General features: G+C 33.6%; 1 protein-coding gene and 1 non-coding gene across 2 annotated transcripts; both read right to left on the bottom strand.

The window, feature by feature from the left end:
* Positions 1-8,624: 8,624 nt before the first annotated feature.
* Positions 8,625-23,300, bottom strand: LOC122040967 (dnaJ protein ERDJ7-like). The gene is made up of 10 exons (XM_042600464.1): positions 23,131-23,300; positions 22,977-23,039; positions 22,818-22,884; positions 14,961-15,020; positions 13,421-13,471; positions 13,218-13,298; positions 11,821-11,933; positions 9,750-9,867; positions 9,477-9,603; positions 8,625-8,981 (listed from the first exon to the last, which is right to left on the bottom strand). The coding sequence occupies exons 1-10, from the start codon at positions 23,247-23,249 to the stop codon at positions 8,878-8,880; spliced, it is 903 nt and encodes a 300-aa protein (XP_042456398.1). The 5' UTR covers positions 23,250-23,300; the 3' UTR covers positions 8,625-8,877.
* LOC122044588 lies at positions 19,430-19,547 on the bottom strand. Its single transcript, XR_006129621.1, has one exon. It is a non-coding gene; the product is annotated as a 5S ribosomal RNA (ribosomal RNA).
* Positions 23,301-23,563: the final 263 nt, after the last annotated feature.

Genomic DNA, 23,563 nt, shown 5'->3' with positions numbered 1-23,563 from the left:
AGAACAAAACACCAACCATGCTCCAAGGGATACAAGCTTTCTCTCCTTCTTCTTCTTCTTCTACAAGTAGTATCCGGCCACCACAAGAACTCCAAGCAAGAGATAAGTTTCGGCCACCACAAAAGAGGAAGAAAGAAAGAGGATGGCCGGCCACAATAATTTTCTTCTAGGATGAATAATTTCGGCCACCACCAATGCTCCAAGGGATGCTAGAGATGAGACTTGCTTTTTCTCCTTCTTCTCCTTCCTTGATCCGGCCACAAACAAAAGCTCCACCAAGAAGATAGGTTTCGGCCAACAAGAGGAGAAGAGAGAAAGGGAAGGGCCGGCCACCACACCAAGGAAAAGTGGGAGAAAAATAATAGAGGTTGTTCACAATGAAGGCACCCCTACCCATTCTTTTATATTCCTTGGCTTTGGTAAATAAGGAAATTTATTTATAATAAAATTTCCTTAACTTTTCTTGACAACAATTAATTAAGAAAAAATTAAATAAATTTTCCTAATTAATTGTATGTGGCCGGCCACCTCATGTAGAGCAAATAGGATAATTTTAATCAACAATTAAAACTTCCTTTTTTGTCTTTGGAAATTTTAAAAAATAAAATTTCCTTTTAAAATCCCTTCATGGTTGATAAAAAGAAATTTCTATAATTTTAATTTTCAACATGTGAATAATTTTTCAGAGAGAAAAAATAAAATATCTTTCCAATCTACAAATAAGGAAAGAGATCTAATCTCTTTCTTTTAATCTTTTTGTAGATCTTTTTAAAGAGAGATATTTTAATTTTAATTCTCTGTAATAAATTATATCTTCCACATAATAAAAATTAAAATTAAAATTCTTTTTAATTTAATGGGGGCCGGCCACCTAAGCTTGGGTTCAAGCTAGGGCCGGCCACCCATGAACCAAGGCTTGGCCGGCCCTAGCTTGAACCACAAGCTAGCTTGGTCGGCCCCCTTCTCATGGGTATGAAGGTGGGTATAGGTGGGTATAGTACTCTATAAATAAGAGGCTACGATAGGGACCGAGAGGAGGAATTGGTTTTGGTCTCCCGATAAAATTAAGCATCCCGTGTTCGCCCCGAACACACAACTTAATTTTATCAATAATAATTCATTCCACTAGAGAACTATTATTGAACTACCGCACCAATCCCAAATTACATTTTTGGGCTCCTTCTTATTATGAGTGTGTTAGTCTCCCTGTGTTTAAGATATCGAATGTCCACTAATTAAGTGAGTTACTGACAACTCATTTAATTAATATCTTAGTCCAAGAGTAGTACCACTCAACCTTATTATCATGTCGGACTAAGTCCACCTGCAGGGTTTAACATGACAATCCTTATGAGCTCCTCTTGAGGACATTATCAACCTAGTATCTCTAGGACACAGTTTCCTTCTATAATCAACAACACACACTATAAGTGATACCATTTCCCAACTTATCGGGCTTATTGATTCATCGAACTAAATCTCACCCATTGATAAATTAAAGAAATAAATATCAAATATATGTGCTTGTTATTATATTAGGATTAAGAGCACACACTTCCATAATAACCGAGGTCTTTGTTTCTTTATAAAGTCAGTATAAAAGAAACGACCTCAAATGGTCCTACTTAATACACTCTGAGTGTACTAGTGTAATTATACAGTCAAGATAAACTGATACCTAATTACACTACGACCTTCTAATGGTTTGTTCCTTTCCATTTTGGTCGTGAGCTACTGTTTATAATTTATAAGGAACCAATAGGGCTGTAAATGAACCAGGCGTTCGTGAACAAGCTTGGTGTTCGGCTTGGTAAGAGCTTGTTTATGTTCGTTCAATATGCATTAGATTAATTAAACAAACAAGCTTGAACAGCTCGTTAAGCTAAACAAATAAGCTTGAACACATATGTGTTCAGCTCGTTAACGTTCGTGAACAACGTTCGTGAACAATGTTCGTGAACAACGTTCGTGAACAATGTTCACGAACAATATTTATTAATAAAATTCTTTTCAATATGCTAAATAAACAATAAAATAAAATAAAATAAAATAAATAAATAAATTTAAATTATCAATCTTAATAACTAATCAAATAATTAAAATTTCAAACAATCAAACAAGCTTGAATTGAGAGCTTGATAACATCTAAACGAACCAAGCTCAAACCAAGCTCAAGCCAAGCTCGAACCAAGCTCAAGCCAAGCTCAACCCAAGCTTGAATTGAGAGCTTGATAACATCTAAACGAACAAAGCTCAAACCAAGCTCAAGCCAAGCTCGAACCAAGCTCAAGCCAAGCTTGAATTGAGAGCTTGATAACATCTAAATGAACCAAGCTCAAGCCAAGCTTCAAACAAGCTCAAGCTCATAAAAAATAAACCAAGCCAAGCTTGAACACTCATTTCAAAAGCTTGGTTCATTTTAAGCTCGGCTCGGCTCGGCTTGGTTATCTTATCAAACAAGCTTGAACACCCCAAAGCTCGGCTCGGCTCGGCTTGTTTACAGCCCTAGGAACCAATAACATGATCTTCTGTGTGTGACACCACACACCATGTTATCTACAATATAAATTAATTGAGCGACTACATTTATCATAAATGTAGACATTTGACCAATGTGATTCTTATTTTTAGATAAATGTTTATACCAAAAGCTAGGCTTTTAGTATACACTCTAACAGATAAATCATGCCTCGATCGGTCAGAAAGTCTCTCCCAATGCATATGTTCACAATATCAATGCATGTGTCATAATTTAAACCAACAATAAAGCCAAGAGATTTCTAATGTGGAACTAACAACCCATGCACAATAGATTCTCTTCGTCTCCACCTCTTTATTCTATTCACAAGCCACATTGAAACATCATTTCCAAAAATTTACATTTTTTTTTTTGTATGTAACCCTGCAAACAAGATATCATGGTTCACTAGATTATTATATTTTATATCAAAAGCCAAAAATCAATACGATGATATTATTTTCTATCACCTACGGCAAAGGTCTTTTTTTTACAGGCCTGATGATTGTTTTTTAAACACAATTTCATGACATACTCCAAGAGTACAAATCTAGGAAATCAAAATTTCAGATCAACAAAAAGTTCCAAAATAGAAATAGATGAAAATTCATAATCTAAACAAACTCTTTCGCATAATCAAATTAAAATCATCAACAAGCTAATACCCCCAAAACACTTGGTGAGAGATTGTTGAACCCAAAAATAACCCATAGAGAATTAATCAACCGAAATCAAAATAAATCCGTACTCATCTGAAATCAAAATAAATCTGTATGTATCTTTGTCGACTGAAAAACAAAGTTGCATCAAACTCAATCAAATAATGAATTTTTGATCAAGAGTGATCAATCATACATCAGCCGAGAAACAATTCAAAACCAACTATAAACTAGTTTTTTAAATGGTAGAACAAAGTAATAAAATATCAAAGCTGCAATTTTAATCATAATAGTAGCGAAAGGAATTTTTCTCAACCCAACAAAGCTTTTCATATAACCTAGCCGAAAGGCTAAATTTTTCACTATTCTCGAAGATTGTCGGATAAAATTTTTAAAGAGAGATGGATAGTCAACAAAAGTTTTGGGCATTCATTAATCCATAAAGAAAAAAACAAATTATTTTTGAGAAACTCGAAATCGATGACAACATTGTTCATGGGAAAAGAGAGAAAAAACACACAAAAAAAAAAGAACACTCACCAAGAGAGGGAGTTCTGATAAGTTTATGGTGGTGAAGTTGATGGCAGTCATAATGGTAGTGATGGTGATGAGGAGAACGGTGGTGTTCAGGATGATCCAAATTATCAAGCTGTGGATAGGGTACAAGAAACTATAACTAATATATTTGAGAAAAAAGAAGAAAGAGATTCCGTAAAAAAGAAAAAGAGTGGAAAAAGGATGGTTCCGTGTATTTTTAAGAATGGTTTTTCAAACAATGGTTTTAGTGAGAGATGGATGATTGTCAGCAAATGCGGAATGAAACTAATGTGGAAATATGAAACCCTCAAATTAACCACCTATATAGTTCATTTTTTTCTCATTCCCTATTTATCAAAACCCTCAAAACAAGTGGACAGATCTTCTAGTCCATAAAATATGAGCTAGGGGATGTATCACTTGCAATTGCGACCAGAGCATGGTCACAATTGTCAATTGGCTATGATTCCTCCCCTTAGATTATAGTTTTGGTTGGGATGGATGACCGGAAGCCGTCAAGAGATCACCGACAGTGGGCAAGTGGCTAGGCAGTTTGGCGCCGAACAGGGGATGATCTCCAAGTGGCTTCCGGCCACTCGCCCCAACCCAAACTATGGCCTGGAATCTAGGGAGAGATCACAATTAATTATGATCAAATCACGATGATATGATCACAATGACAAATGGTCCATTCCCTAATTCATTTTTTTTATGGACAAACATATATGGGCTCTCAAAAGAGGGTTGCTTGTCGCACCCCCTCTGACATACCCCTCCGCCCGGCCCCACCTTCTATTTTAATCTTCTTCCATTTATATCCTTTTCATCCATCCTTTTCCCTATTATTTCCAATCACTTTATGCGTTTTCACTCATCCCTATACACCTTCTATTTTAGTTTTTGTTTTTTTAATCCATTTTTTTTAATTTTTATCAATTTTATTTTTTAATAATTTTTTATTATATATTTATAATCTTTTGTCTATTTTTAGTTATAAATTTTAGGAGTTATCAGCACTCGAAGCTCGAAGGATGGGTAATTTAAGAGGAGGGGAGATTCTGACATGTGTTAAGCGTTGGAGGAGATAATTTAAAGGGAGAGAGGTATTTTGATATGTGTCAAAGTTTGGAGGGTAGGTAATTTAAAGAGAATGAGTAATTTTGACATATGTCAAGAGTTGGAAGTGGGATAATTTAAACGGATGAAAGATTTTATTGTGGTAAAAGGCGAATACGCTCGCCCCAGCGCCCTCGCCAACCCGTCCTAAGGCTAATACGGAGGAGGTAAATCACGGGCGGCTACTAGCCTTTGGAATAGTGACTAGCATATAAAGGATGTGTATTTATCTCGTCTTTGCCGAGATTCGAACCTCAGACCTCATTGTGGCAACACCTCACGCGCTAGCCACTTGACCTATCCGAGGGGACTGAAAGATTTTTAATATGTATCAAGGATTGGAAGTAGAGTAATTTAAAGGGATGAAAGATTTTGACATGTGTCAAGGAAGTTGAAAATGCATAATTTAAAGGGAGGGGGTGTTTTGAAAAAATAAAAAAAATTATAAAAAATAATAAATAAAATTGATTAAAAAATAAAATTAAATAAAATTTTAAAAAATAATAATTAAAATTGATTAAAAATAAAATTAAATAAAATTAAAAAATATATAAGTATTGATAAAAAAATAATAAACTAAATTAATTTAAAAATTAAATTAAATTAAAAAATAATAAACAAATTAATTAAAAAATAAAATTAAATCAAATTTAAAAATATATAAATATTGATGAAAAAATAATAAATAAAATTATTTAAAAAATAAAATTAAATAAAATTGAAAAAAATAAAGAAAAAAGAAAGGATATAACTGTCATTTGATAGGGAGAGAGAGGAGGAGAGAGGGGTGCGGTGTTACATCAAGAGCTGGAAAAACAATTTACCTCTCAAAATAAGCAGCCACATAATATAATTAAGATAACAAATAAATTTAATCAAAATATTTATTTATATCATTTTTCTTTATATACAACAAAACTATACGATTAAAATAGTAAAAAAAAACACCGCATAAATATAGCAAAATCATAAATCAAATCAAACCCAGAACCGAGATTTCTATATGTACAAATTAAAACTAACTATAATATCAAAAGGTATTGTGTCTATGAAATTAAAGGCCAAAAAAATTGATTGTAAACACAACTAACTATTTAGATAATTAGAAAGGATATCCATAAATTTAATCGTAAAAAAATAGATCATAATATTTTATTCTTACTATTTTAAATTTTTTTCTTTTTATAATTCTTCAACATATTATATTGGAATTTAGAATGAACTATTAAATTATCATTCATTAATATAAATTCTCAATTTATATATATATATACACACACGTCAACCATATAACATTAAACATTATCACAAATTATACGAGTATCAACATGTATAAATATCATCATCAAAAGTATAAATTTGATACACTCGTTATTTAAGGTATAGGCTAGAGTCTCTTCACCGATAGGCTACAACAATATAATGTCATTGATCTTAACCAAGGGTGATAGCTCGCTACAGGCTAACACTATTGGTAGTTAAATACTATAGACAATGGACGGCAACTCACTATCAGACTTGTATTATGGGTGTTCTAGTACTCTAATATAAAATTCTACTTAGAATTTTAACATTTTAGTATTCCTCATTAATCATCATTATTATTTCACTTTTATTAGTTAGTCTAAATGATCAATCTAAATTAATTTTTAATATAAATCATGTTAATTCACGTAGATATTATCATAAGTTCTACAAGTAAAAATTGTATTGCATAAAGATACAAATATCAACAACACAAAGTATCAAGAGTATAGAATGTCAAACAAATTAAAAGACGTAAATCAATTGAAGAATAATTTTAAATATTTATTATAATTTTTAAAACAACCTTTTCTTTTTTTCAATTGACAACATGTGTTCGACTTACGCCGATTAATCTTAAGATGATCAATCTAATCCTATAAAATTTTTCATCGATCATTAAGATAAATCAATAAGAATTTACAATAATTCTTAAGCAGTTGAGCAACTTTTCCTCTCTTCATCCTTAATACCAATCATTTAACATATAACGATTTAATTATTTTAACACTAACCCCATTATTTTAAATATCATTTTAATCTCTCTCTTATTTTTAAATGCTAAAGGATAGAATTTATCCCATTATATTTACATAGAGTTTCGAATCGACTCCAACTCATATCTATAAATATCATATGAAAATACTTCAAATAATAACACGAGACATATCAAATTTGTCCCTTCGGATGGATTTAGTGGCTAGCGCATGAGGTGTTGTCACAATAAAGTATGAGGTTCGAATCTTGATAAAATCGAGGTAAATGTCTCCTTTATGTGCTAGACATTATTCCAAAGGCTAGTAACCGTCAGTAATTTATAGGGGTGTCAAAAATGAACCCGACCCGACGACCCAACCCGAGTCGACCCGAAAAAAATCAGGTTCGGGTTGGGCATTTTCGGGTTCGGGTCGGGTTCGGGTTGGAGGGTTGGAGAGCAAAAAAATTTCGGGTTGGGTCGGGTCGGGTTCGGGTTGACCCGGGTTGACCTGGGTTGGCTTAAATATAGGGTTTTGTGGGTTTTTTTGGGGTTAAATCAAATTTTATTTTAAAAATTTATATGTTTTAATGTATGTTTGTATGATAATGATGGAGTATTGAGATAAAAGTGAAGAATTATAGGGAAAATAGCCCAAAAAAGTCATTTTGAATTAGATTTTCGGGTTATATGGGTCGGGTTCGGGTTGATCGGGTTGGTTGGGTTCGGGTTCGGGTTAAGGTGTTTTGGGTTGAACTCGGGTTCGGGTCGGGTTCGGGTTGGGTTAAAAAAAAAAAAAAAAAACTCAACCCGACCCAACCCGACCCGACCCACCCGAATTGACACCCCTAGTAATTTACCTCCTCTGTGTTGACCCTGAGATAAATTGACGAAGGTACTAGGAGCGAACGTATTCATCTTTTTATCCCAACGAGACATATCAAATTTAGATCGCGCTATCTCGATATACCAACCTAAACAGAAATCTAATAAAATAAAATCTATACCCCCTTTTTCTCGGTGGCTGCAAGCTGTTGACTGGAAAAGAGCAGCAACTATTGAGAAGAGAAGAGGCACAGATAAGAAAGCTCTCCTACTATTGAGAAGAGAAGGAGAATAGGATATGAAGGAAGCTGGTGCAGTGGGCGATCGGCGCGTGGGGCCGATGTGTGGAAGAAGACCGACAGCGTTGCGCATGAGGCGGTGAAATTTCTTAAGGTGTGTTTGGTTTGTGTATTTTTTATTTTTATTTTATAAAAAATATATATTTTTGAAAAATAATGTTTGATTTATATTTTTAGTGTCTGTTTATTTCCGGTACTTAAATTTTAATCAAAGGGAAAGTATAAACTAAGTACGTACTAAACATATTATTTAATTATCCTAAATAAAAAAATATGCACAACGATTAAATACAGAGCAATTATTAGAAATAAACATATTATTTAATTAGTATAGTCTCCTCTAATTATCCTACATAATAAAAAAAACAAATACAATAAGTAAATTCATATTAGTTATTATTAAATGCATATTAATTGTTAGAGTTAACGTGGATTAACTTGTAAAACTTCATTTGTATGCTTATTAATTGTTTCATTTTCATATCAACTTGACACAACAAATAAATATATAAAGATATTCACAAAGAAACTTCATAACTCAAAATATTATTCATTTTCACATTCCTCTTTATATATAGTGAGATTACAATACTTCCTCTGGGACAAATAAATATCATATTTTATAAGTATAACAAAAATACAATAGCAGGGAGAAAATAGAGTACCAAATGTATGCTAGCCAAAAATTAAAATTGCTAAAAAATTTGGTTCGTATGGAACAAAAAACAATACTCAGTATGCAAATAGTCCCCCTCAAAAAAAAAGTAGAAAGAAATTTGGAGGCGTAAATAGTCCTCCCTCTCTCTTGAGGTGTCAGCCTCGTGTTGGTTCCTTTCTGAAAAATGGGCTGAATTAGCAATCAAAAGATTTAGTTTTAGAAAGAAAAAGGAAGATGCATTTTTCAAGAACGATATTCATGGGAATTTATCTTCGGCGTTTTGATTCTTTTCTCATCTCTTCCATGTAGATCTCCATGTTGGTTTTCTCCCATAAACGTTTCTGGACGAGGTTAGCCTTCATAGATTCATCTGGACAGTGTAAAACAAAGTTAAAAGATGTCTAGGTCGAATGGAAGGCTAAGTGGATCTTGTGAGGAAAATGTGTTTACTAGATAGAACTTGATTGGTTTAGTCGTCCACATTATGGACAATGCATGACTGCTAAAAACTTTCATTAAGACTTGATTATTTATTAATTGGCCTACTACTTGGATTCGAATCACAACCTTCAAATGTAGTTCAATCTGGCCAATGAAACAGTGTTTGAAGGAGGCAGTGTAGTTGCTCTAATACAGTGATCTGACAATTGCCGCTTGCATATACCTTCTAAACCTTTAATCTATTCCTAGTTATATACTTCCAACAGTTGATTAGATTATTTTTCTAGGACAGGTTGTACAGAGAGAAAAATTAATGGTGACTAGGAATTCTCAGAAATTTAAATGCTAAAAAGATTATGGTTCAAATTAAATTTTAGCTTGGCAGATAGCTAGGATTTCAAAATGGAGCAGCCTAACACGTTACCAATATTTCTCCATGCCTCAAAAGGTACTCTGAGAGACTTTTGTGTCAAGTAACAAGCATCATTCCATGAGTACGGCAACTTTTTGAGCTGATATCTCCAAAACCAACATGTTTGCCAAATCAACAGCTGGAAAAGGTTACAGTACTTAGATATTCATAGTAATCATATTCTTAAAGAAATATACAAGAAAGAAAGACACGATAAGGATTATTAACAGTATAATACAAATTTCACGTTTATGATTAAGCACTTTTCTGAATAGACTCAAAAACCTTGCCAAGGGTGTAGGGAAGAAGTATAAATTGCACGCCAATAAGATTCCAGATGGAAGGTCTCTCAGCTCCCTGAATATGTAATTCAAGTTCACCACTAAGCTCATCTTCAACTTTCCTGACATGATTGAATATAAATTCTAAGACAGATGTTTAACTTGTGAAAAAATTGAACAGGAGGTGTCGCTAATAACCCGAGATCAGAGAAAAACAATAAGGCAAACACTTTACTAGCAACATAAATTTAAGAAACACAATCATCAAATACAACAGATGAAGGGATAGATGGAGCTCATTGATCAAGAAGGCAAATTCAAATTTCCTAACATTCAATGTAAGAGAATGTTGTATCTCTAGGTCACGGTTATGGTTATTGGAACTATGGTTGCTAAGAGCATCTGAGTTGGATGGATATTGACAAAGGTTAATTCCATCTTTCCCAACAACCAGTTATTTCACAGAGATCATTGAAGAAGTTTCAAAAAAAGAAAGAAGAAATAATATAGAAATGAGTTAATTCCGCTAGAAAATAGATGAAAATGAAATTTTATCAAATCGAGAGAAACAATGGCTGAGATTAGTTGAAATTTGGTTAAATTAGGTTGATTCAGTAAACTCGAGGATTTAGCAAACCTTTTGATGTCAGAGCTTTAATCCTGGCAAACAAATACAAGAGGGCAAGCGAGTCTTTTTTGTCCTCTTGAATTTCAACTTAAATTACGCAACCTTAGCACCATGGGAGATTATCACAAGATCAACAATTCAACCTTACATGCTATAAACAGCCAGTAGACCAAGCACATCATCTATCTATCTCATACTTATAGAGAGGAATTTTATAGAACTGATTCTGCGATAATTTAGGTCCCAATAAACCATATAATATGAAATATTAAATAATAAAGTAATTTTATCAAGAAAAATTAATAATACAATATTATTCAGTAATTTTATAGCAATAAATGTGATTTTAACATTTACCATGATATTTTTTTATTTTATTATCTTTTATAAAATATTTATGTTATTTATTACTTCCATATTAATTGACATATACATCTTGATATAGTATTACCTAATAGTTCTGAAATATAAATTTATCAAATAATAGCCATTATATAACATTGTTAACTTGATAATGATAATAATATACCATAATTAGTATCGTGATAATATATTATATATTACTAACGTAACTTTATTAGTTCTAATATTTATTATTTATAGTATACATTGTTAATTATATGATCCTTGATGAACCATAATTTACATCCTTATTATGAATGGATATAGTCTCTTGTAAAAAACAGGGTAAGGCTGCGTACAATGGATCCTTCCCCGGAACCCCGCATGGCGGGAGCTTCATGCACCGGACTCCCCTTTTATTATGAATGGATACGATTTGTTATCTCATAAAGGGACTATTTTTTTTTTACTAAAACAACCTCTTGCAAAAAGCAAGTAAGACTGCGTACAATGGATCCTTCCCCAGCATTGTGGGAGTTTCGTGCACCGGGTTGTCCTTTTTTATAACAGACTAATTTTTTTCCTTAACAACTACAATTTTATCAATTCTATTGATTTGATATGACTAGTATATTGTTTTTTTGACCATCCATTTCCAATCATACCAATTTTGACAATGACGACTGCAATTATAAGCACTAATCTTCATATTCATGAAATGCTTAACAGTTACCACTTCTCAGTAGAACTTGATCAGCCAAAATACTAATTCACTGACAACTCTTGTAAACTTGATCTACAAGATTCCCTAATTTGATCAACTGACTGCATCAAATAAAAACCTATTCCTAATAAATCAGTTCAAGATGGATCAACTCTACATATAAATTAGAGATTCAAACTAAGACTCCCTTGAATCTCATGATATCAAAGGGAGATAAATCAGGATATGATTAAATATGTGAAGCATACTGTCCTAATTGCTGTATAAAATTTGAATTGCATGCACTACATATGTTAATTATTCAAATTCCATTGCATATCAGTTTTTAGCATTTCCAAAATTGCAAGCAAGGAGAAAAACTTAAAAGAAGCACACTCTTACTTGTCAATTTGTTTCTGACCCTTTTTCCTGTTTGTCCCACTTCCAGAGCGTTCCAGTTCAAGTGCCTTTAACCTATTTTTATAGGCTGGTGTTTTCTTGACCATGGCAACAGCCTGCAATAAAATTAAGGAAATTCATCACTAAAAGCACACAGCAATGAACTGATAAGGTGCCAATCAAGAATTGAAAAACAACTTCTCTTGCTTCTTCTAGACTAACAGTAGGATCCAAAAGTGAAAAGGTTAGCATGCAGAAGTGTTCCTCCTGGTTAACAGTTCTACAACTACAAATCAAAAGTTACAAGATAACCTAAAGGTTTTAAGATAATTAGAACAAAACGAAATCTAAAATTTTCGTTTCAATAATAAAAGAGTCAATGAAATAGTTGAGCTGGATGATCATAAAATACTTGTAAGAGATTTAGATATCTTAAAACTATTATTCAACAAGAATGGGGTGTTAATAGAGATGTCATTAATAGAATAAAGAATGAATGATCAAAATAGGATTGATCTTTTAGAGTTTTGTGTAATCACCACCTGCATCTTGGGCTAAAAGAGAGTTTGATAAACTGTGGTGCTTACCAACATACATTATGAGACAAATTGATTAGCTATTTGGAAGCAATAAATCTTAAAGGTTAATATAGCAAAGATGAGTATGCTAAGATGTATGCAAAGAGTTATTAAAAATCATAAAACAAAACTTATAATATCTGAGAGTAATTAAGTTTAACTTCAATATATGATGATCCCAATAGTCAAAGCAAATACTTCGAAATTGCCCAGGAGGTGAGAACAAGTTGCTCTTCTTGATTACTTTCAAATTCTCAATAACAACAGTACCAATCTATATCATTCATCGATACAAGGATGATCAAGAAACAACTGATTTTTAGTATAGACCAGATAGATTTGTAAGATTTAACTTTATAGGCTCATTGTTCTCTCTTATTCCTAAGAAGGCTATATTGTGTCCTAATACTAAGCAGGTACGACCATACTTTTCCTTGTGGTCCATACAAGCAGAAAGAAATGGAGAGGCACAGAAGCAAATCCTTGATGCATGTAACTCGTATGAATGGTTAAACCATTGTTTAAACCTCACAAATAATTATCTTTTTCTAGAACAAAAATTTCAAATATATCACATGCTATCCACCAACAAACTCATAATTTTTAGTGTGTTATGCTAATGGTGATAAACTACTATGAACTGTAGACACTTGCACTGCAATGAATAGGTTGTAAAAGTAACATATTTTCAGTCATAGGGAAAAAAATAATTTATTTTAGATAGAAAGGCAACAAAGATAAATTTGCTTCAGCAAAAAAGGAGAACAAGGTTGCATATTGTTTGTAGCTTCCCAATTTGAAAATCTAAAATTCTCACAATACCTGTGTGTACCTTGACCATTGATTTAGATACTGCAAAGCTGAAACAACCAGAATAAGGCCCACCAAGACAGCACGAGGATCCTGCCATTTAAAGGACAGAACGTAGTGATTGCAACTTCATCATCAGATCCTACTGATATTGACATCAAGTGCCAACTAGAAAATCAAAATAATAGTTTCGTGAAACTATATGATAGTCTTACTGTTTTATGCCCGTAATATGCACGGTAGTAACGAGCAGTATTGTAGAACACCTGAATAAAAACAGAAAAAGTACTTATATCGCAGATGATTACATGAACACAATAAAAGAATTTGCCTCTTTGAGAGATCGATTAAGTTCTGCATGTTACTTTTAATATTAGAACCTGAATTGGTATGAGATAATTATATTATCCCAGTAATACGACCACCTAGATGCAAAGCCATTTAAACAGAACTTGAAATAGAGTTCAATGTACTGTAAGATGCTGATTTGACAGATCAAATTTTAAGAACATATTTATGAATCAGGCCTTAAGCATTAAGCAAACCATCAAGATCAATTAACTTTATAAAAAATAAATATTAATAGAGTGTTACAGGCATAAATTACATTCTATTAAGAAAATAATCAAATCATGTTGCACAAACACCTACATAAATGCATGACACTGTTCAAGCATGTAAAGTGCATGGAGCAAAGGACTAGTGTTGTGAAAGGGATAGGATTAGGTGTGAATGTTAGAGAATGAAGAAAGTAAACCTGATAGGTAGTGATTTAGGCACTGGTTATGCAACATATGTTCCATTAATGCAAATAGGAAGAAATTTTGGCAATAAATATCCAATTTAGCATCTGGAATAGGGAATAAACTCATCAAAACATTTCCTTCAGTAACATGATATATGTGGCAAAACATGGGGAGAAAGGAAAAAGAAAGAAGAATGATCTACATATTGCAGCAGGTCAGATTGTACTGGAGCACAACCTATCATTTGCATCTTACTACCTCACGTTGCCTAAAAAAGAGAGAGAGAAAGAAAAGGGAAAAAGCTAGGCTGGAGAGGGATACATAGAGAGAAATATGAAGAAAGAAAAAGACAGGGAAGTAGAGATACAGGGAAAAAAAAAATCTATAGAAGCTCTCAACCTTCTCTCTCCTGCTGGCGGCTGATCTCTCATGATCACCACATCAAGTACCACAATATTGGAGAACACGGACCAGTCTACCCAATGACAGTGGAAATACTAAAATTGGAGACAGGCCCAATGTTTTTGGAAAATAGCATAGTGCACAAACTGAAGGGGAGCCTTGACGCAATGGTAGAGTTGTTGCTTTGTGACCAAAAGGTAGGTTTGAATCCTAGAAACAGCCTCTTGCAAAAAGCAAGATAAGACTACGTACAATGATCCTTCCCTGGGACCCCGCATAGCGGGAGCTTCGTGCACCGAGCTGCCCCTTTTTAGCATAGCGCACAAACTAATACTTTGTTAAACACAAACAGACAGTAAATCAAGAAAATACAGAGGATAAAAGAACCATCAAGTTTTACCTGGACAACTACCCAAGGTTTTTTATTTTTCAAAATTATGCATAACATAAATCCTAAAAATTGTCTAAATATATAATATTTTTCATTTCCAGGAGGCACTTTACTATGTATTCACAAAAGAAAGAAAAAATAAATTGATGAAGGCTGCAATAAATATCATGAAAAAAGAGTTGATACAAAAAATCAAAATAATCAACAAAGGTTTACCTCTTGAGGATGTGCAATTGCATAATCATATTGCTCCCTTGTGGCTTCATCTTTTAAAATCTGGAATATAAAATATTTTCTCAGTTATATGCAGAAAATCAGATTTGTCTACTCAGAAAACTTGAAGCACTAGAGAAATTAAGCTACAGTTACAAAACTTCAATTTCATTGAAGAAGCATCTAAATTCAACAAGTAATGAAGTGGATTATGAGAATAGAGTATTTCCAGCCATCCAAAATAAAGTGGCAAGGAACCAAAAGAAAAATCAGCACCATTAAATAGAGGATGTAAGGCAAAGGTGCAAGAACTAAATTATTCTAGTGTCAATTACAAATCGCAATTATCAGAAACGTGTCCCATATTTCTCAGTGAATTTCAAAACTTGATTAAGAAGATAATTATCACATTAAAGACCCTAACATTATAGAACCTAGAAACCGTATAGTGTCTAATGCCTTTGACAAAAAATGGTAATCACACTATTGACCCCAATGATATCAGGTTGTATCTACGAGTGCATGTTGCATGACTTCTGTTTCTTTAATTTAGAATTAATAATTACAAGATGTGGTAGATTATAGTGAGGTGGTATGTACTTTTTTTCTTGAGTTTGAATATGGAAGCAACTCACTGAACATACAAGCAAATCTTAGGGTATTTATTTGGATCTGCAATCCATTCTTCATTCTCATGTTCAGAACATAGTGCGCATTGAAAGAACAAGAAATATAATCCTGTATTGGATGTTGTCAGGTGATCTTCCAAGTCGTGGTTTCTAATTTTTCCTGGCAGATTTTGGGATGTTAGCAAGTAAATAATGAAGTCCCTATCAATTTTACATCGTTATAATCCCTTTTGGGCTGTGTTAAATCCCATTACCTAGACCAACTCTTATATACCATTCTGCCATTTGTGCATTATTCCAAAGTAAAGCTTCTTCTTGCAGGTTCATTAGAATGGCATAAAGAGAATTTTTTGATTAAGTGTACAAATTTTTTTAAATTCAACGTCCTCTTTAAACATTCACGAGCATTTCATTTTGGTCATTGACTCATTAAATATTCACTAGTAAGCTGACTAAATACCTAGTCAACTTATTATTAAATCAATGTGGTCAAGTTTCTCACATGTAACTCTTCCTCTATTTCTTTTCATCTAACCTCACCTGCCAAATTCATGAGTTCCTACTTTTCCACATCTTCCAGGATTGCTTCAATCCTCGTGATGATGTTTCCACTGCCCAGTATGGCCTTTATTTGTTATAGATTTATCTGTTTGAGGCAAAGCAATCTGGTCAGGGGGTGTCAAACAATTCTGGAAAGACACAAACATATAGCGCTACATACGAACACAAGGCCAGAGGGTAAGGCAAACACTTGCTGCTCGAGAAGTATGTTGATCAGCGAGAATGCAAAATTACTGACTAAAGTGGTGTCAAGGGAGCCAACAATAAGTGCTTGCACATACATGTTGTGTGAGCAAGGCACGACTTTTGCATCATACTAGTAGGTGCACAAGCATATAGATGGTAGCAGTGAGACTAACAATTGCGTACCCATGGATACCTAACTTAAATAGGTACCCAAAACCAGACCTGTTTAAGGTACTAGTAGTTGTTTAAGTCAGGTACCCCTCAGTATATGATTATTAGGGTACATATTGTCATCCCCATGAATGTGCACCTACTAGCACATCACACAAGTCGTGCCTTGCTCACACAAGCCTACCTGCTAAAGTGTGATAACTCGTTCCAAAAAAAGCCTTTAGTTGTATTTATGATAATTGATGATTTCAACAAGAGATGGCTAATATGTGATGTAGATCCGACCTGGTTACCCGGTTAGACGGGCATGAATTGTAACTGGCCTAACTCTATGCTGGTCCAATGGTAAATTTTTTTAAAAAAAATTGTGAATCTAACCATTGGAACCGGCGGTTTGGACCATTGGGGGAGGGGGAGTTTTTTTTTTTAACGGTTAGAATTATTTGACCGTTTTTTTATTAATGACTACGATGTCTATTATTCCCCCAGCTCTATAAACTTCATTTCTCAACTCCAAAATCTCGGTCACTTTCGACTTCAATTCTCCAATTAGAATGGAAGGAGGTTCATCATCTCAGTTTCCGAAGGGAAAGGAAATAGACAGATAGCCAACCCGAACGTGGATCATGACAATATTCAATTTATTGATGATGAACCAGAGCAAGTTCCGACACCCGAGACACAAGGACGATGGCGATACCTCTAAGGTTCGGGATATTCCTTTAAAATCGTCTATTTTTACTAAACATTTTGAGAAGATCATTCTTCAGTCGAGAGAAATGCATGCAAAATGTAAATATTGCAAAGCCTATTACAAATTCCAATCAGACGACGACTATGAGTCATTGAAATGACATGTCAAAACGAAGCACCTAACGGAATTTGGAATCAAACATTCTCAAATGCAATTGTCCAGATTTTCCTCGACTAATGAAGGTACCAATTCAAGTTTATTTATGTATTCTGATAATAAATTAAGGGAATCTTTAGTTAAATTTTTCTATGTAGAATATCTTTCTTTTAGTTTTATGTCTAAATGCACATTTGAAACTTTTTGTCAAGAATCACTTAATCCATGTCTAAACGTGTTCCTCGAAGAACACTTACTTGTATGGGTGCAATCGTCCTCGGATTGAGGTTGACCAGTTTAACTAAACACAGGTTGGTTCGAGCTTGAGTTTCAATGTTTGACAATGTGTAGGAAAAAAATCAAGTAGGTCAAGGGAGGGATACTTGACTAGGAAAGTCCTAACTAAAGGTTAGGCAACGAAAATCCCTAACTGGAGCAGGGCTAGGCAGTGAAAGTCTTAATGGAGAACTAGACAATGGAAGTCCTAGCAAGCCTAGGCAGTGGAAGACCTAGTTGGAACTTGAAAATTAGGCAATGTAAGTCTTAGCGGGGCTAGGAAAAAGTCAAGTGGGTCACTGAGGATCGGACATTTGACATGAGACTGTATGTCTAAGCAAGTTATGGAGGACCGGATACTTAGCACAAGACGGTAAGCCCAAGCGGGTCATGGAGGACCAAACACTTGGCATGAGATGAAAAGTCCAAGTAGGTCAAAGGTTGAATGGACACTAAGTGAAGAAGTCGTGGCGGGTCAAGGTTGACTCGATGTTAGGCAACGGGATGTCTCAACGAGTCATGGAGGGTTGGGCAAAGGAACCCTAAATTCAGATTCAGAGTTTAGAGTTGGGCAATCGATTAGTGTTATCGAAAGCAATCGATTAGTGTAATGGATTGGGAGCTTTTTCGAGGAGCATAGAAGGTGCCAGAATCAATTATCACCAATCGATTAGGGTAATCGATCGGACAGTTTTCACGAGGAAATAGAAAGGTGTTGAATCGATTAGGGCAATCGATTCAACATGTAATCGATTGAGAGTGTTTTCTCACGAAAACAGAAGGCTTCAAAATCAATTCATTCAATCGATTAGGAAGCTATCAATCGATTAGTATAGCTCACCAATCGATTGGTCGGGCGAAAAAGAACCGTTCTGTAATTTTAATCAGTCGATCTGATATGATAATCAATCGGAGATAGGGGCAATCAATTGGGAGGAGTTTTCCAGCCCAAAAGGAACCCTAGAAAAGGGTTTCTCGTGGACATTTCGAGAGGCGAGTTCTTGAAAAGTTTAAAAAGAAGTGTTGTTGCATTTCCAACCGATCAAGAGGCATTTCCAAGCAACAAAATAGCAAGCTAAGCAAGATTTCATTATTGTAAAATCATTTTCGAAAAAGGTTGTACGAGACTTCTCCGTCTCCGGAAAGTTTCTAAGGAGGAGACATTTATAGTGGAGTTGCGAGTGAGTGAACCCTTAGATTAGTCACCTCAAGGAGGTGGATACCAAGTAAAATCCAAGTGCTAGAATTGTGGAGTCTTCGCTTCAAGTTTTCCGCTGCAACATCAAGTTTGAAGAAGCGAAGCGAGCTATTCACCCCCTCTATGTGAGCATTGCGTGATTCATTAAAAACTCTATAGGCTAATAAATGTTTTTAATTTTTTCAAGAGTTATCGATCCAATAGCAAGTCACACTCATATACGAATGTGTTTGCTAGTAATCACTCCAAATGAATGTAAATAAACTTTATTATGTGAGCATTGTGTGATTCATTAAAAACGCTATAGGTTAATAAATGTTTTTTGAATTTTCAAGAGTTATCGATCCAATAACAAGTCACTCACATATATGAATGTGTTTCCTAGTAATCACTCCAAATATCAAAATATAAATAAACTTTATTATTTCGTAGCAGCCCGGTGCACGAAGCTCCCGCTATGCGGGGTCCCGGGGAAGGATCCATTGTACGCAACCTTACCCTATTTTTTTGCAAGAGGTTGTTTCCAGGATTCGAACCCGTGACCTTTTGGTCACAAAGCAACAACTTTACCGTTACGCTAAGGCTCCCCTTCTCCCAAAATTAGGTGCAACACGAGGACTTCCCAGGGGTCACCCATCCTAGTACTACTCTCGCCCAAGCACGCTTAACTTCGAAGTTTTGATGGGATCCGGTGCATTAGTGCTGGTATGATCGCACCCCACATAGCGGGAGCTTCGTGCACCGGGCTGCTGCGAAATAATAAAGTTTATTTATATTCTGATATTTGGAGTGATTACTAGGAAACACATTCATATATGAGTGTGACTTGCTATTGGATCGATAACTCATGAAAAATTCAAAAAACATTTATTAACCTATAGAGTTTTTAATGAATCACACAATGCTCACATAATAAAGTTTATTTACGTTCATTTGGAATGATTACTAGCAAATACATTCGTATACGAGTGTAACTTGCTATTGTATCGATAACTCTTGAAAAATTTAAAAACATTTATTAGCCTATAGAGTTTTTAATGAATCACACAATGCTCACATCATCTCTGAATTATTATGTTTAATTTTATAAGAATATGAATTAACTTCTAAAATATTTTCAATATCATTTGATAATATTAGTTCTAATACTACTAATATTGAAGAACTTGAATTTATATGTAGTTTATTTTTTCATATTCGTTGCATATATCATGTTTTAAATTTATGTGTTCATGATGAATTATTAAATATTTTAGAAAATCAAATTAAACCGATTAAAATTATTATTTCTTATTTATGGTCACATCCTACTATAATGAAATAATGAGATAGATTTTATAAAAAAAATGGAATTAGACAAAAAATTTCCATGTGATGTACCAACACGTTGGAATTCAACACATCAATTATTACAGATTCATTTCAATTCAGAGAATTATTAAGTTCATTTTTTTCACAAAATATTAATAATACTAATATATATTTATTTTCACACCAATGGAATATATGTAGTAGTATTTGTAAAATTTTAAAAGTAATTAATGATGCAACCGATAACTTTTCAGTGTTTATTATCCTACTTCTCATTTAATTATGGTGAATTTTTGTAGTATAGTTTTAATTTTAAATGAATATAGTGCGAATGCATTTTTTCGTCCTTGCATATTAACAATAAAAACAAAACAAAATGAGAAAAATATTTTTATTATATTACTCAAATTTATTTAGTTGCATTTGTTTTAGACCCTAGACTTAAATTAGAAGTTTTACGAGAAATGTTAGTTTTGTATTATGATGTTTTAATTCCATTTAAAGTTTCTTCTTCTCCTAATCCTGCTAAGATTATACATGATATTAGAAATCATTTATATGAACTTTATAAAGATTATAGTATAAAATATGGATTAGAAATTAATATATCTGAAACACAAGATTTTAGTACTATTAATCATCTAAAACTTACAGAAGCACAATTTTTATTAAAAGAACGGAATGAAATGTTCACGAGGATCTTCAAGTTTCCGACAGGAATTTGAGAATTATTTTATGACTTCTTTTGATTTTAGTGAAGCAAGTAGCAAGTCGGATTTTGATATTCTACGATATTGATCACAGAAGGTTCAAAGTTTTCTCATTCTCTCCATCATCGCAAAAGAAATTTAGCTTGTCTAGTGTCAACCGTTGTCATAAAATAGATGTTTAGTTCCTGAGATAATATCGATCTACTTTGTCTCTCGACTCTTTTAAAGCGCAAGCATTACTTGATGATTGGACAAAAGCCGAAAAAAGAAAACAAGGAATGCAATTTTCAGATGATAAAGTAAAAGAATTTAATACGGAAGGAACAAACACTACAAAAATGGGAAATAGTGAGTAATAACATCACTTCCTACTATGTGGACTATGATTCCCTTATACCCTAAGGGGATACGTATGCAACTTTAATAAGTGCATGCCTTTTTTATATTTTTTTGTACTTCAATAATTTTTAAATAATTTTTAAATAATAATAATAATAATAATAATAATAATCATCTTAAAATGTGGCGAAACATGAACCGGCGGATTAAAACCGTGAACCGTAATCATCTTAGATGGTTAAAGTTATGGGTCAACCTTCCAAGAACCATCAAACAGGCGGTTTCAAACCGTGGTCCGGTCTGTGTGATGTTATGTTTGTTACTTGAAGTTAATCAGCATCCTTTTTCATCCTTGGTAAAAAATATTATTTGAGCACCTTCAACAACCTAACATGTCCATTCGGTTTTTAGGAACTTATTTAATTAATCAGCTGTGTATAGATATTAGTTTTTAAAATTTATATGGCCATTTAATAATTCAGGCACTCATTTTATTAAATGAGTATAAATTTGTGTAGTACAACAAATAATAAGTATTAGACTCTTTGTCTTCCCTATACTTTGTGTGCTTCTCTTGCTGACATGTGAGAAAATAAGAATGAGAAAGAGAGAAAGTTGACTAAGAAGATAACAAAGGACTGAAAATTTGTATTACAAAATGTTGACTTAACAATGGGCATCGTAGTTAGCTTTTTGTTAGCTTCCTAAATTAAATTGATAAAATCTTCAAAATAAAACAAATGAAAGTTTAATTATGACAATAGAAATTTTCTGTATGAAACTGGATAAAAAAGTTTATTGTCTGTGTTATTTTCATAACTTAGCCAGCAAATGTATAAATCTAGTTAAGGTGAAATAATAATCTGTAAAATTTTGCCTTAATGATTCTAAGCATAAGCGCATTATTCACTAACAAAGTTATGGTTTGCAGCACTTTTTACACTTAGTATTCTAATTTTCAAGTATATACAAAGACCTAGTGTTTGAAAGGAATGCACAAAGAGTTCTAGACAAGGGACCACATCACATATCTGAAAATTGTCCCTCTAGGCAGTTCAGGTGCCTAAGCAGGCTAGTTAACCCACCTATGCAACAAAAAAGAAAAAATCAGGACAAATTATTTTACAATGAGCGACTTAATGAGGACCTTATTTCATGAAGACCAAATTAAACTTTTAGTATGATAGCACATAACTTCCAAGTGTTAAGCATTTATTTTGCAAATGGCAAACACATTAGATACTAATTATTTACAAGTTACCTCTAAATATGACTAATTGGTATATAATGTGTTTTGCATTGTATGATTAACAAATAGTTTATTATATAGTATTATGAATAAAATACTTTTTTGGATATACATTATCTTTTTTATCGATCTAAATATATTTTGATATTGCATGTCTCCTCATACCTCAAATGTGTTATGCAGTAGATTTTTATAACCTCGTTTGAAAGGAAACAAACATAGCAACACCAGACACATACTTATGTAAGACTATAAAGAATCGTATGTTAATTCCATTTCCATCACCACGAGCATGCCCAATTGAGTTCAAATACAGAAACTTTGAGCGGACCTCCAACAAAAGCAGTTTCCCAAACAATGAAACAATAGTAATATCCCACCTCATAGGCATTCGCAATTTTCACAAAAAGCTTCCTTGACTCGGGATCAGGGTTCTTATCAGGATGACTAGAAAATCATACACAAACAAGCTTATCAGGGAAGGAAAGAGCGAAGTGGGAAAAGAAATCAAATAAGCTAAATCGAACTTGTAAGCGTACTATTTGAGGGAGAGCTTGTAGTATGCTTTTTTTATCTCGGATGCGTTGGCGCTCTGAGAAACCCTAGAAAAGGAACGTAGATAGGGAGATAAGAGGAAAAAAAATTGTACGTTGGGCGAGATCGGAGGGGAAGGGCAATGAATTGTCGATTTACCCGAGGAGATCATAGCAGTCGTCGTCGTCGCAGTAGATGGAATGGCAAATTGGTAAGTGGACGAGGACGATGAAAAGGAGAAGAAAGCAACCGCTCCACTGGGAAGCCGACGAACCCATCGCCCAATTCCCCGCTGGAGACCGACTCGATTCTTCCGCGGTCGGTGATTTATATCGCATCGATTTTAAATTATTAAACATTAATATACTTTTCCATTAAAAATAGGTTAAGTCTTACAAGTTGTGCGTGCATAACAAGGAATGGGATCTTGGACCACCTTTCTTGATCCGTTCTTGAATAAGAAAAAGTGAATTGGTGGGAGGCCTTCACATGGGTCACTATCTTCTATCAATGTAAATAGTAGATCAAAGAATGATCCAATATTTACATGTTAAGTATCTCTTCCCCCATATATGTATATATATATATATAT

Source organism: Zingiber officinale, chromosome 2A (assembly GCF_018446385.1).
Source record: "Zingiber officinale cultivar Zhangliang chromosome 2A, Zo_v1.1, whole genome shotgun sequence".
Taxonomy (NCBI): domain Eukaryota; kingdom Viridiplantae; phylum Streptophyta; class Magnoliopsida; order Zingiberales; family Zingiberaceae; genus Zingiber; species Zingiber officinale.
The sequence above is the reverse complement of the archived record's forward strand: the minus strand, read 5'-3'. Positions and strand labels throughout refer to the sequence as shown.

Bases quoted from the DNA above. Each gene is read 5' to 3' on its own strand.
- LOC122040967 (XM_042600464.1), bottom strand. From the start codon at position 23,249: ATGGGTTCGTCGGCTTCCCAGTGGAGCGGTTGCTTTCTTCTCCTTTTC. The intron at 9,868-11,820 runs GTAAGAGTGTGC...CAATCATGTCAG, and splicing joins GGTCAGAAACAAATTGACAA to GAAAGTTGAAGATGAGCTTA. The intron at 9,604-9,749 runs GTTTTTGAGTCT...AACCTTTTCCAG, and splicing joins TTCCCTACACCCTTGGCAAG to CTGTTGATTTGGCAAACATG.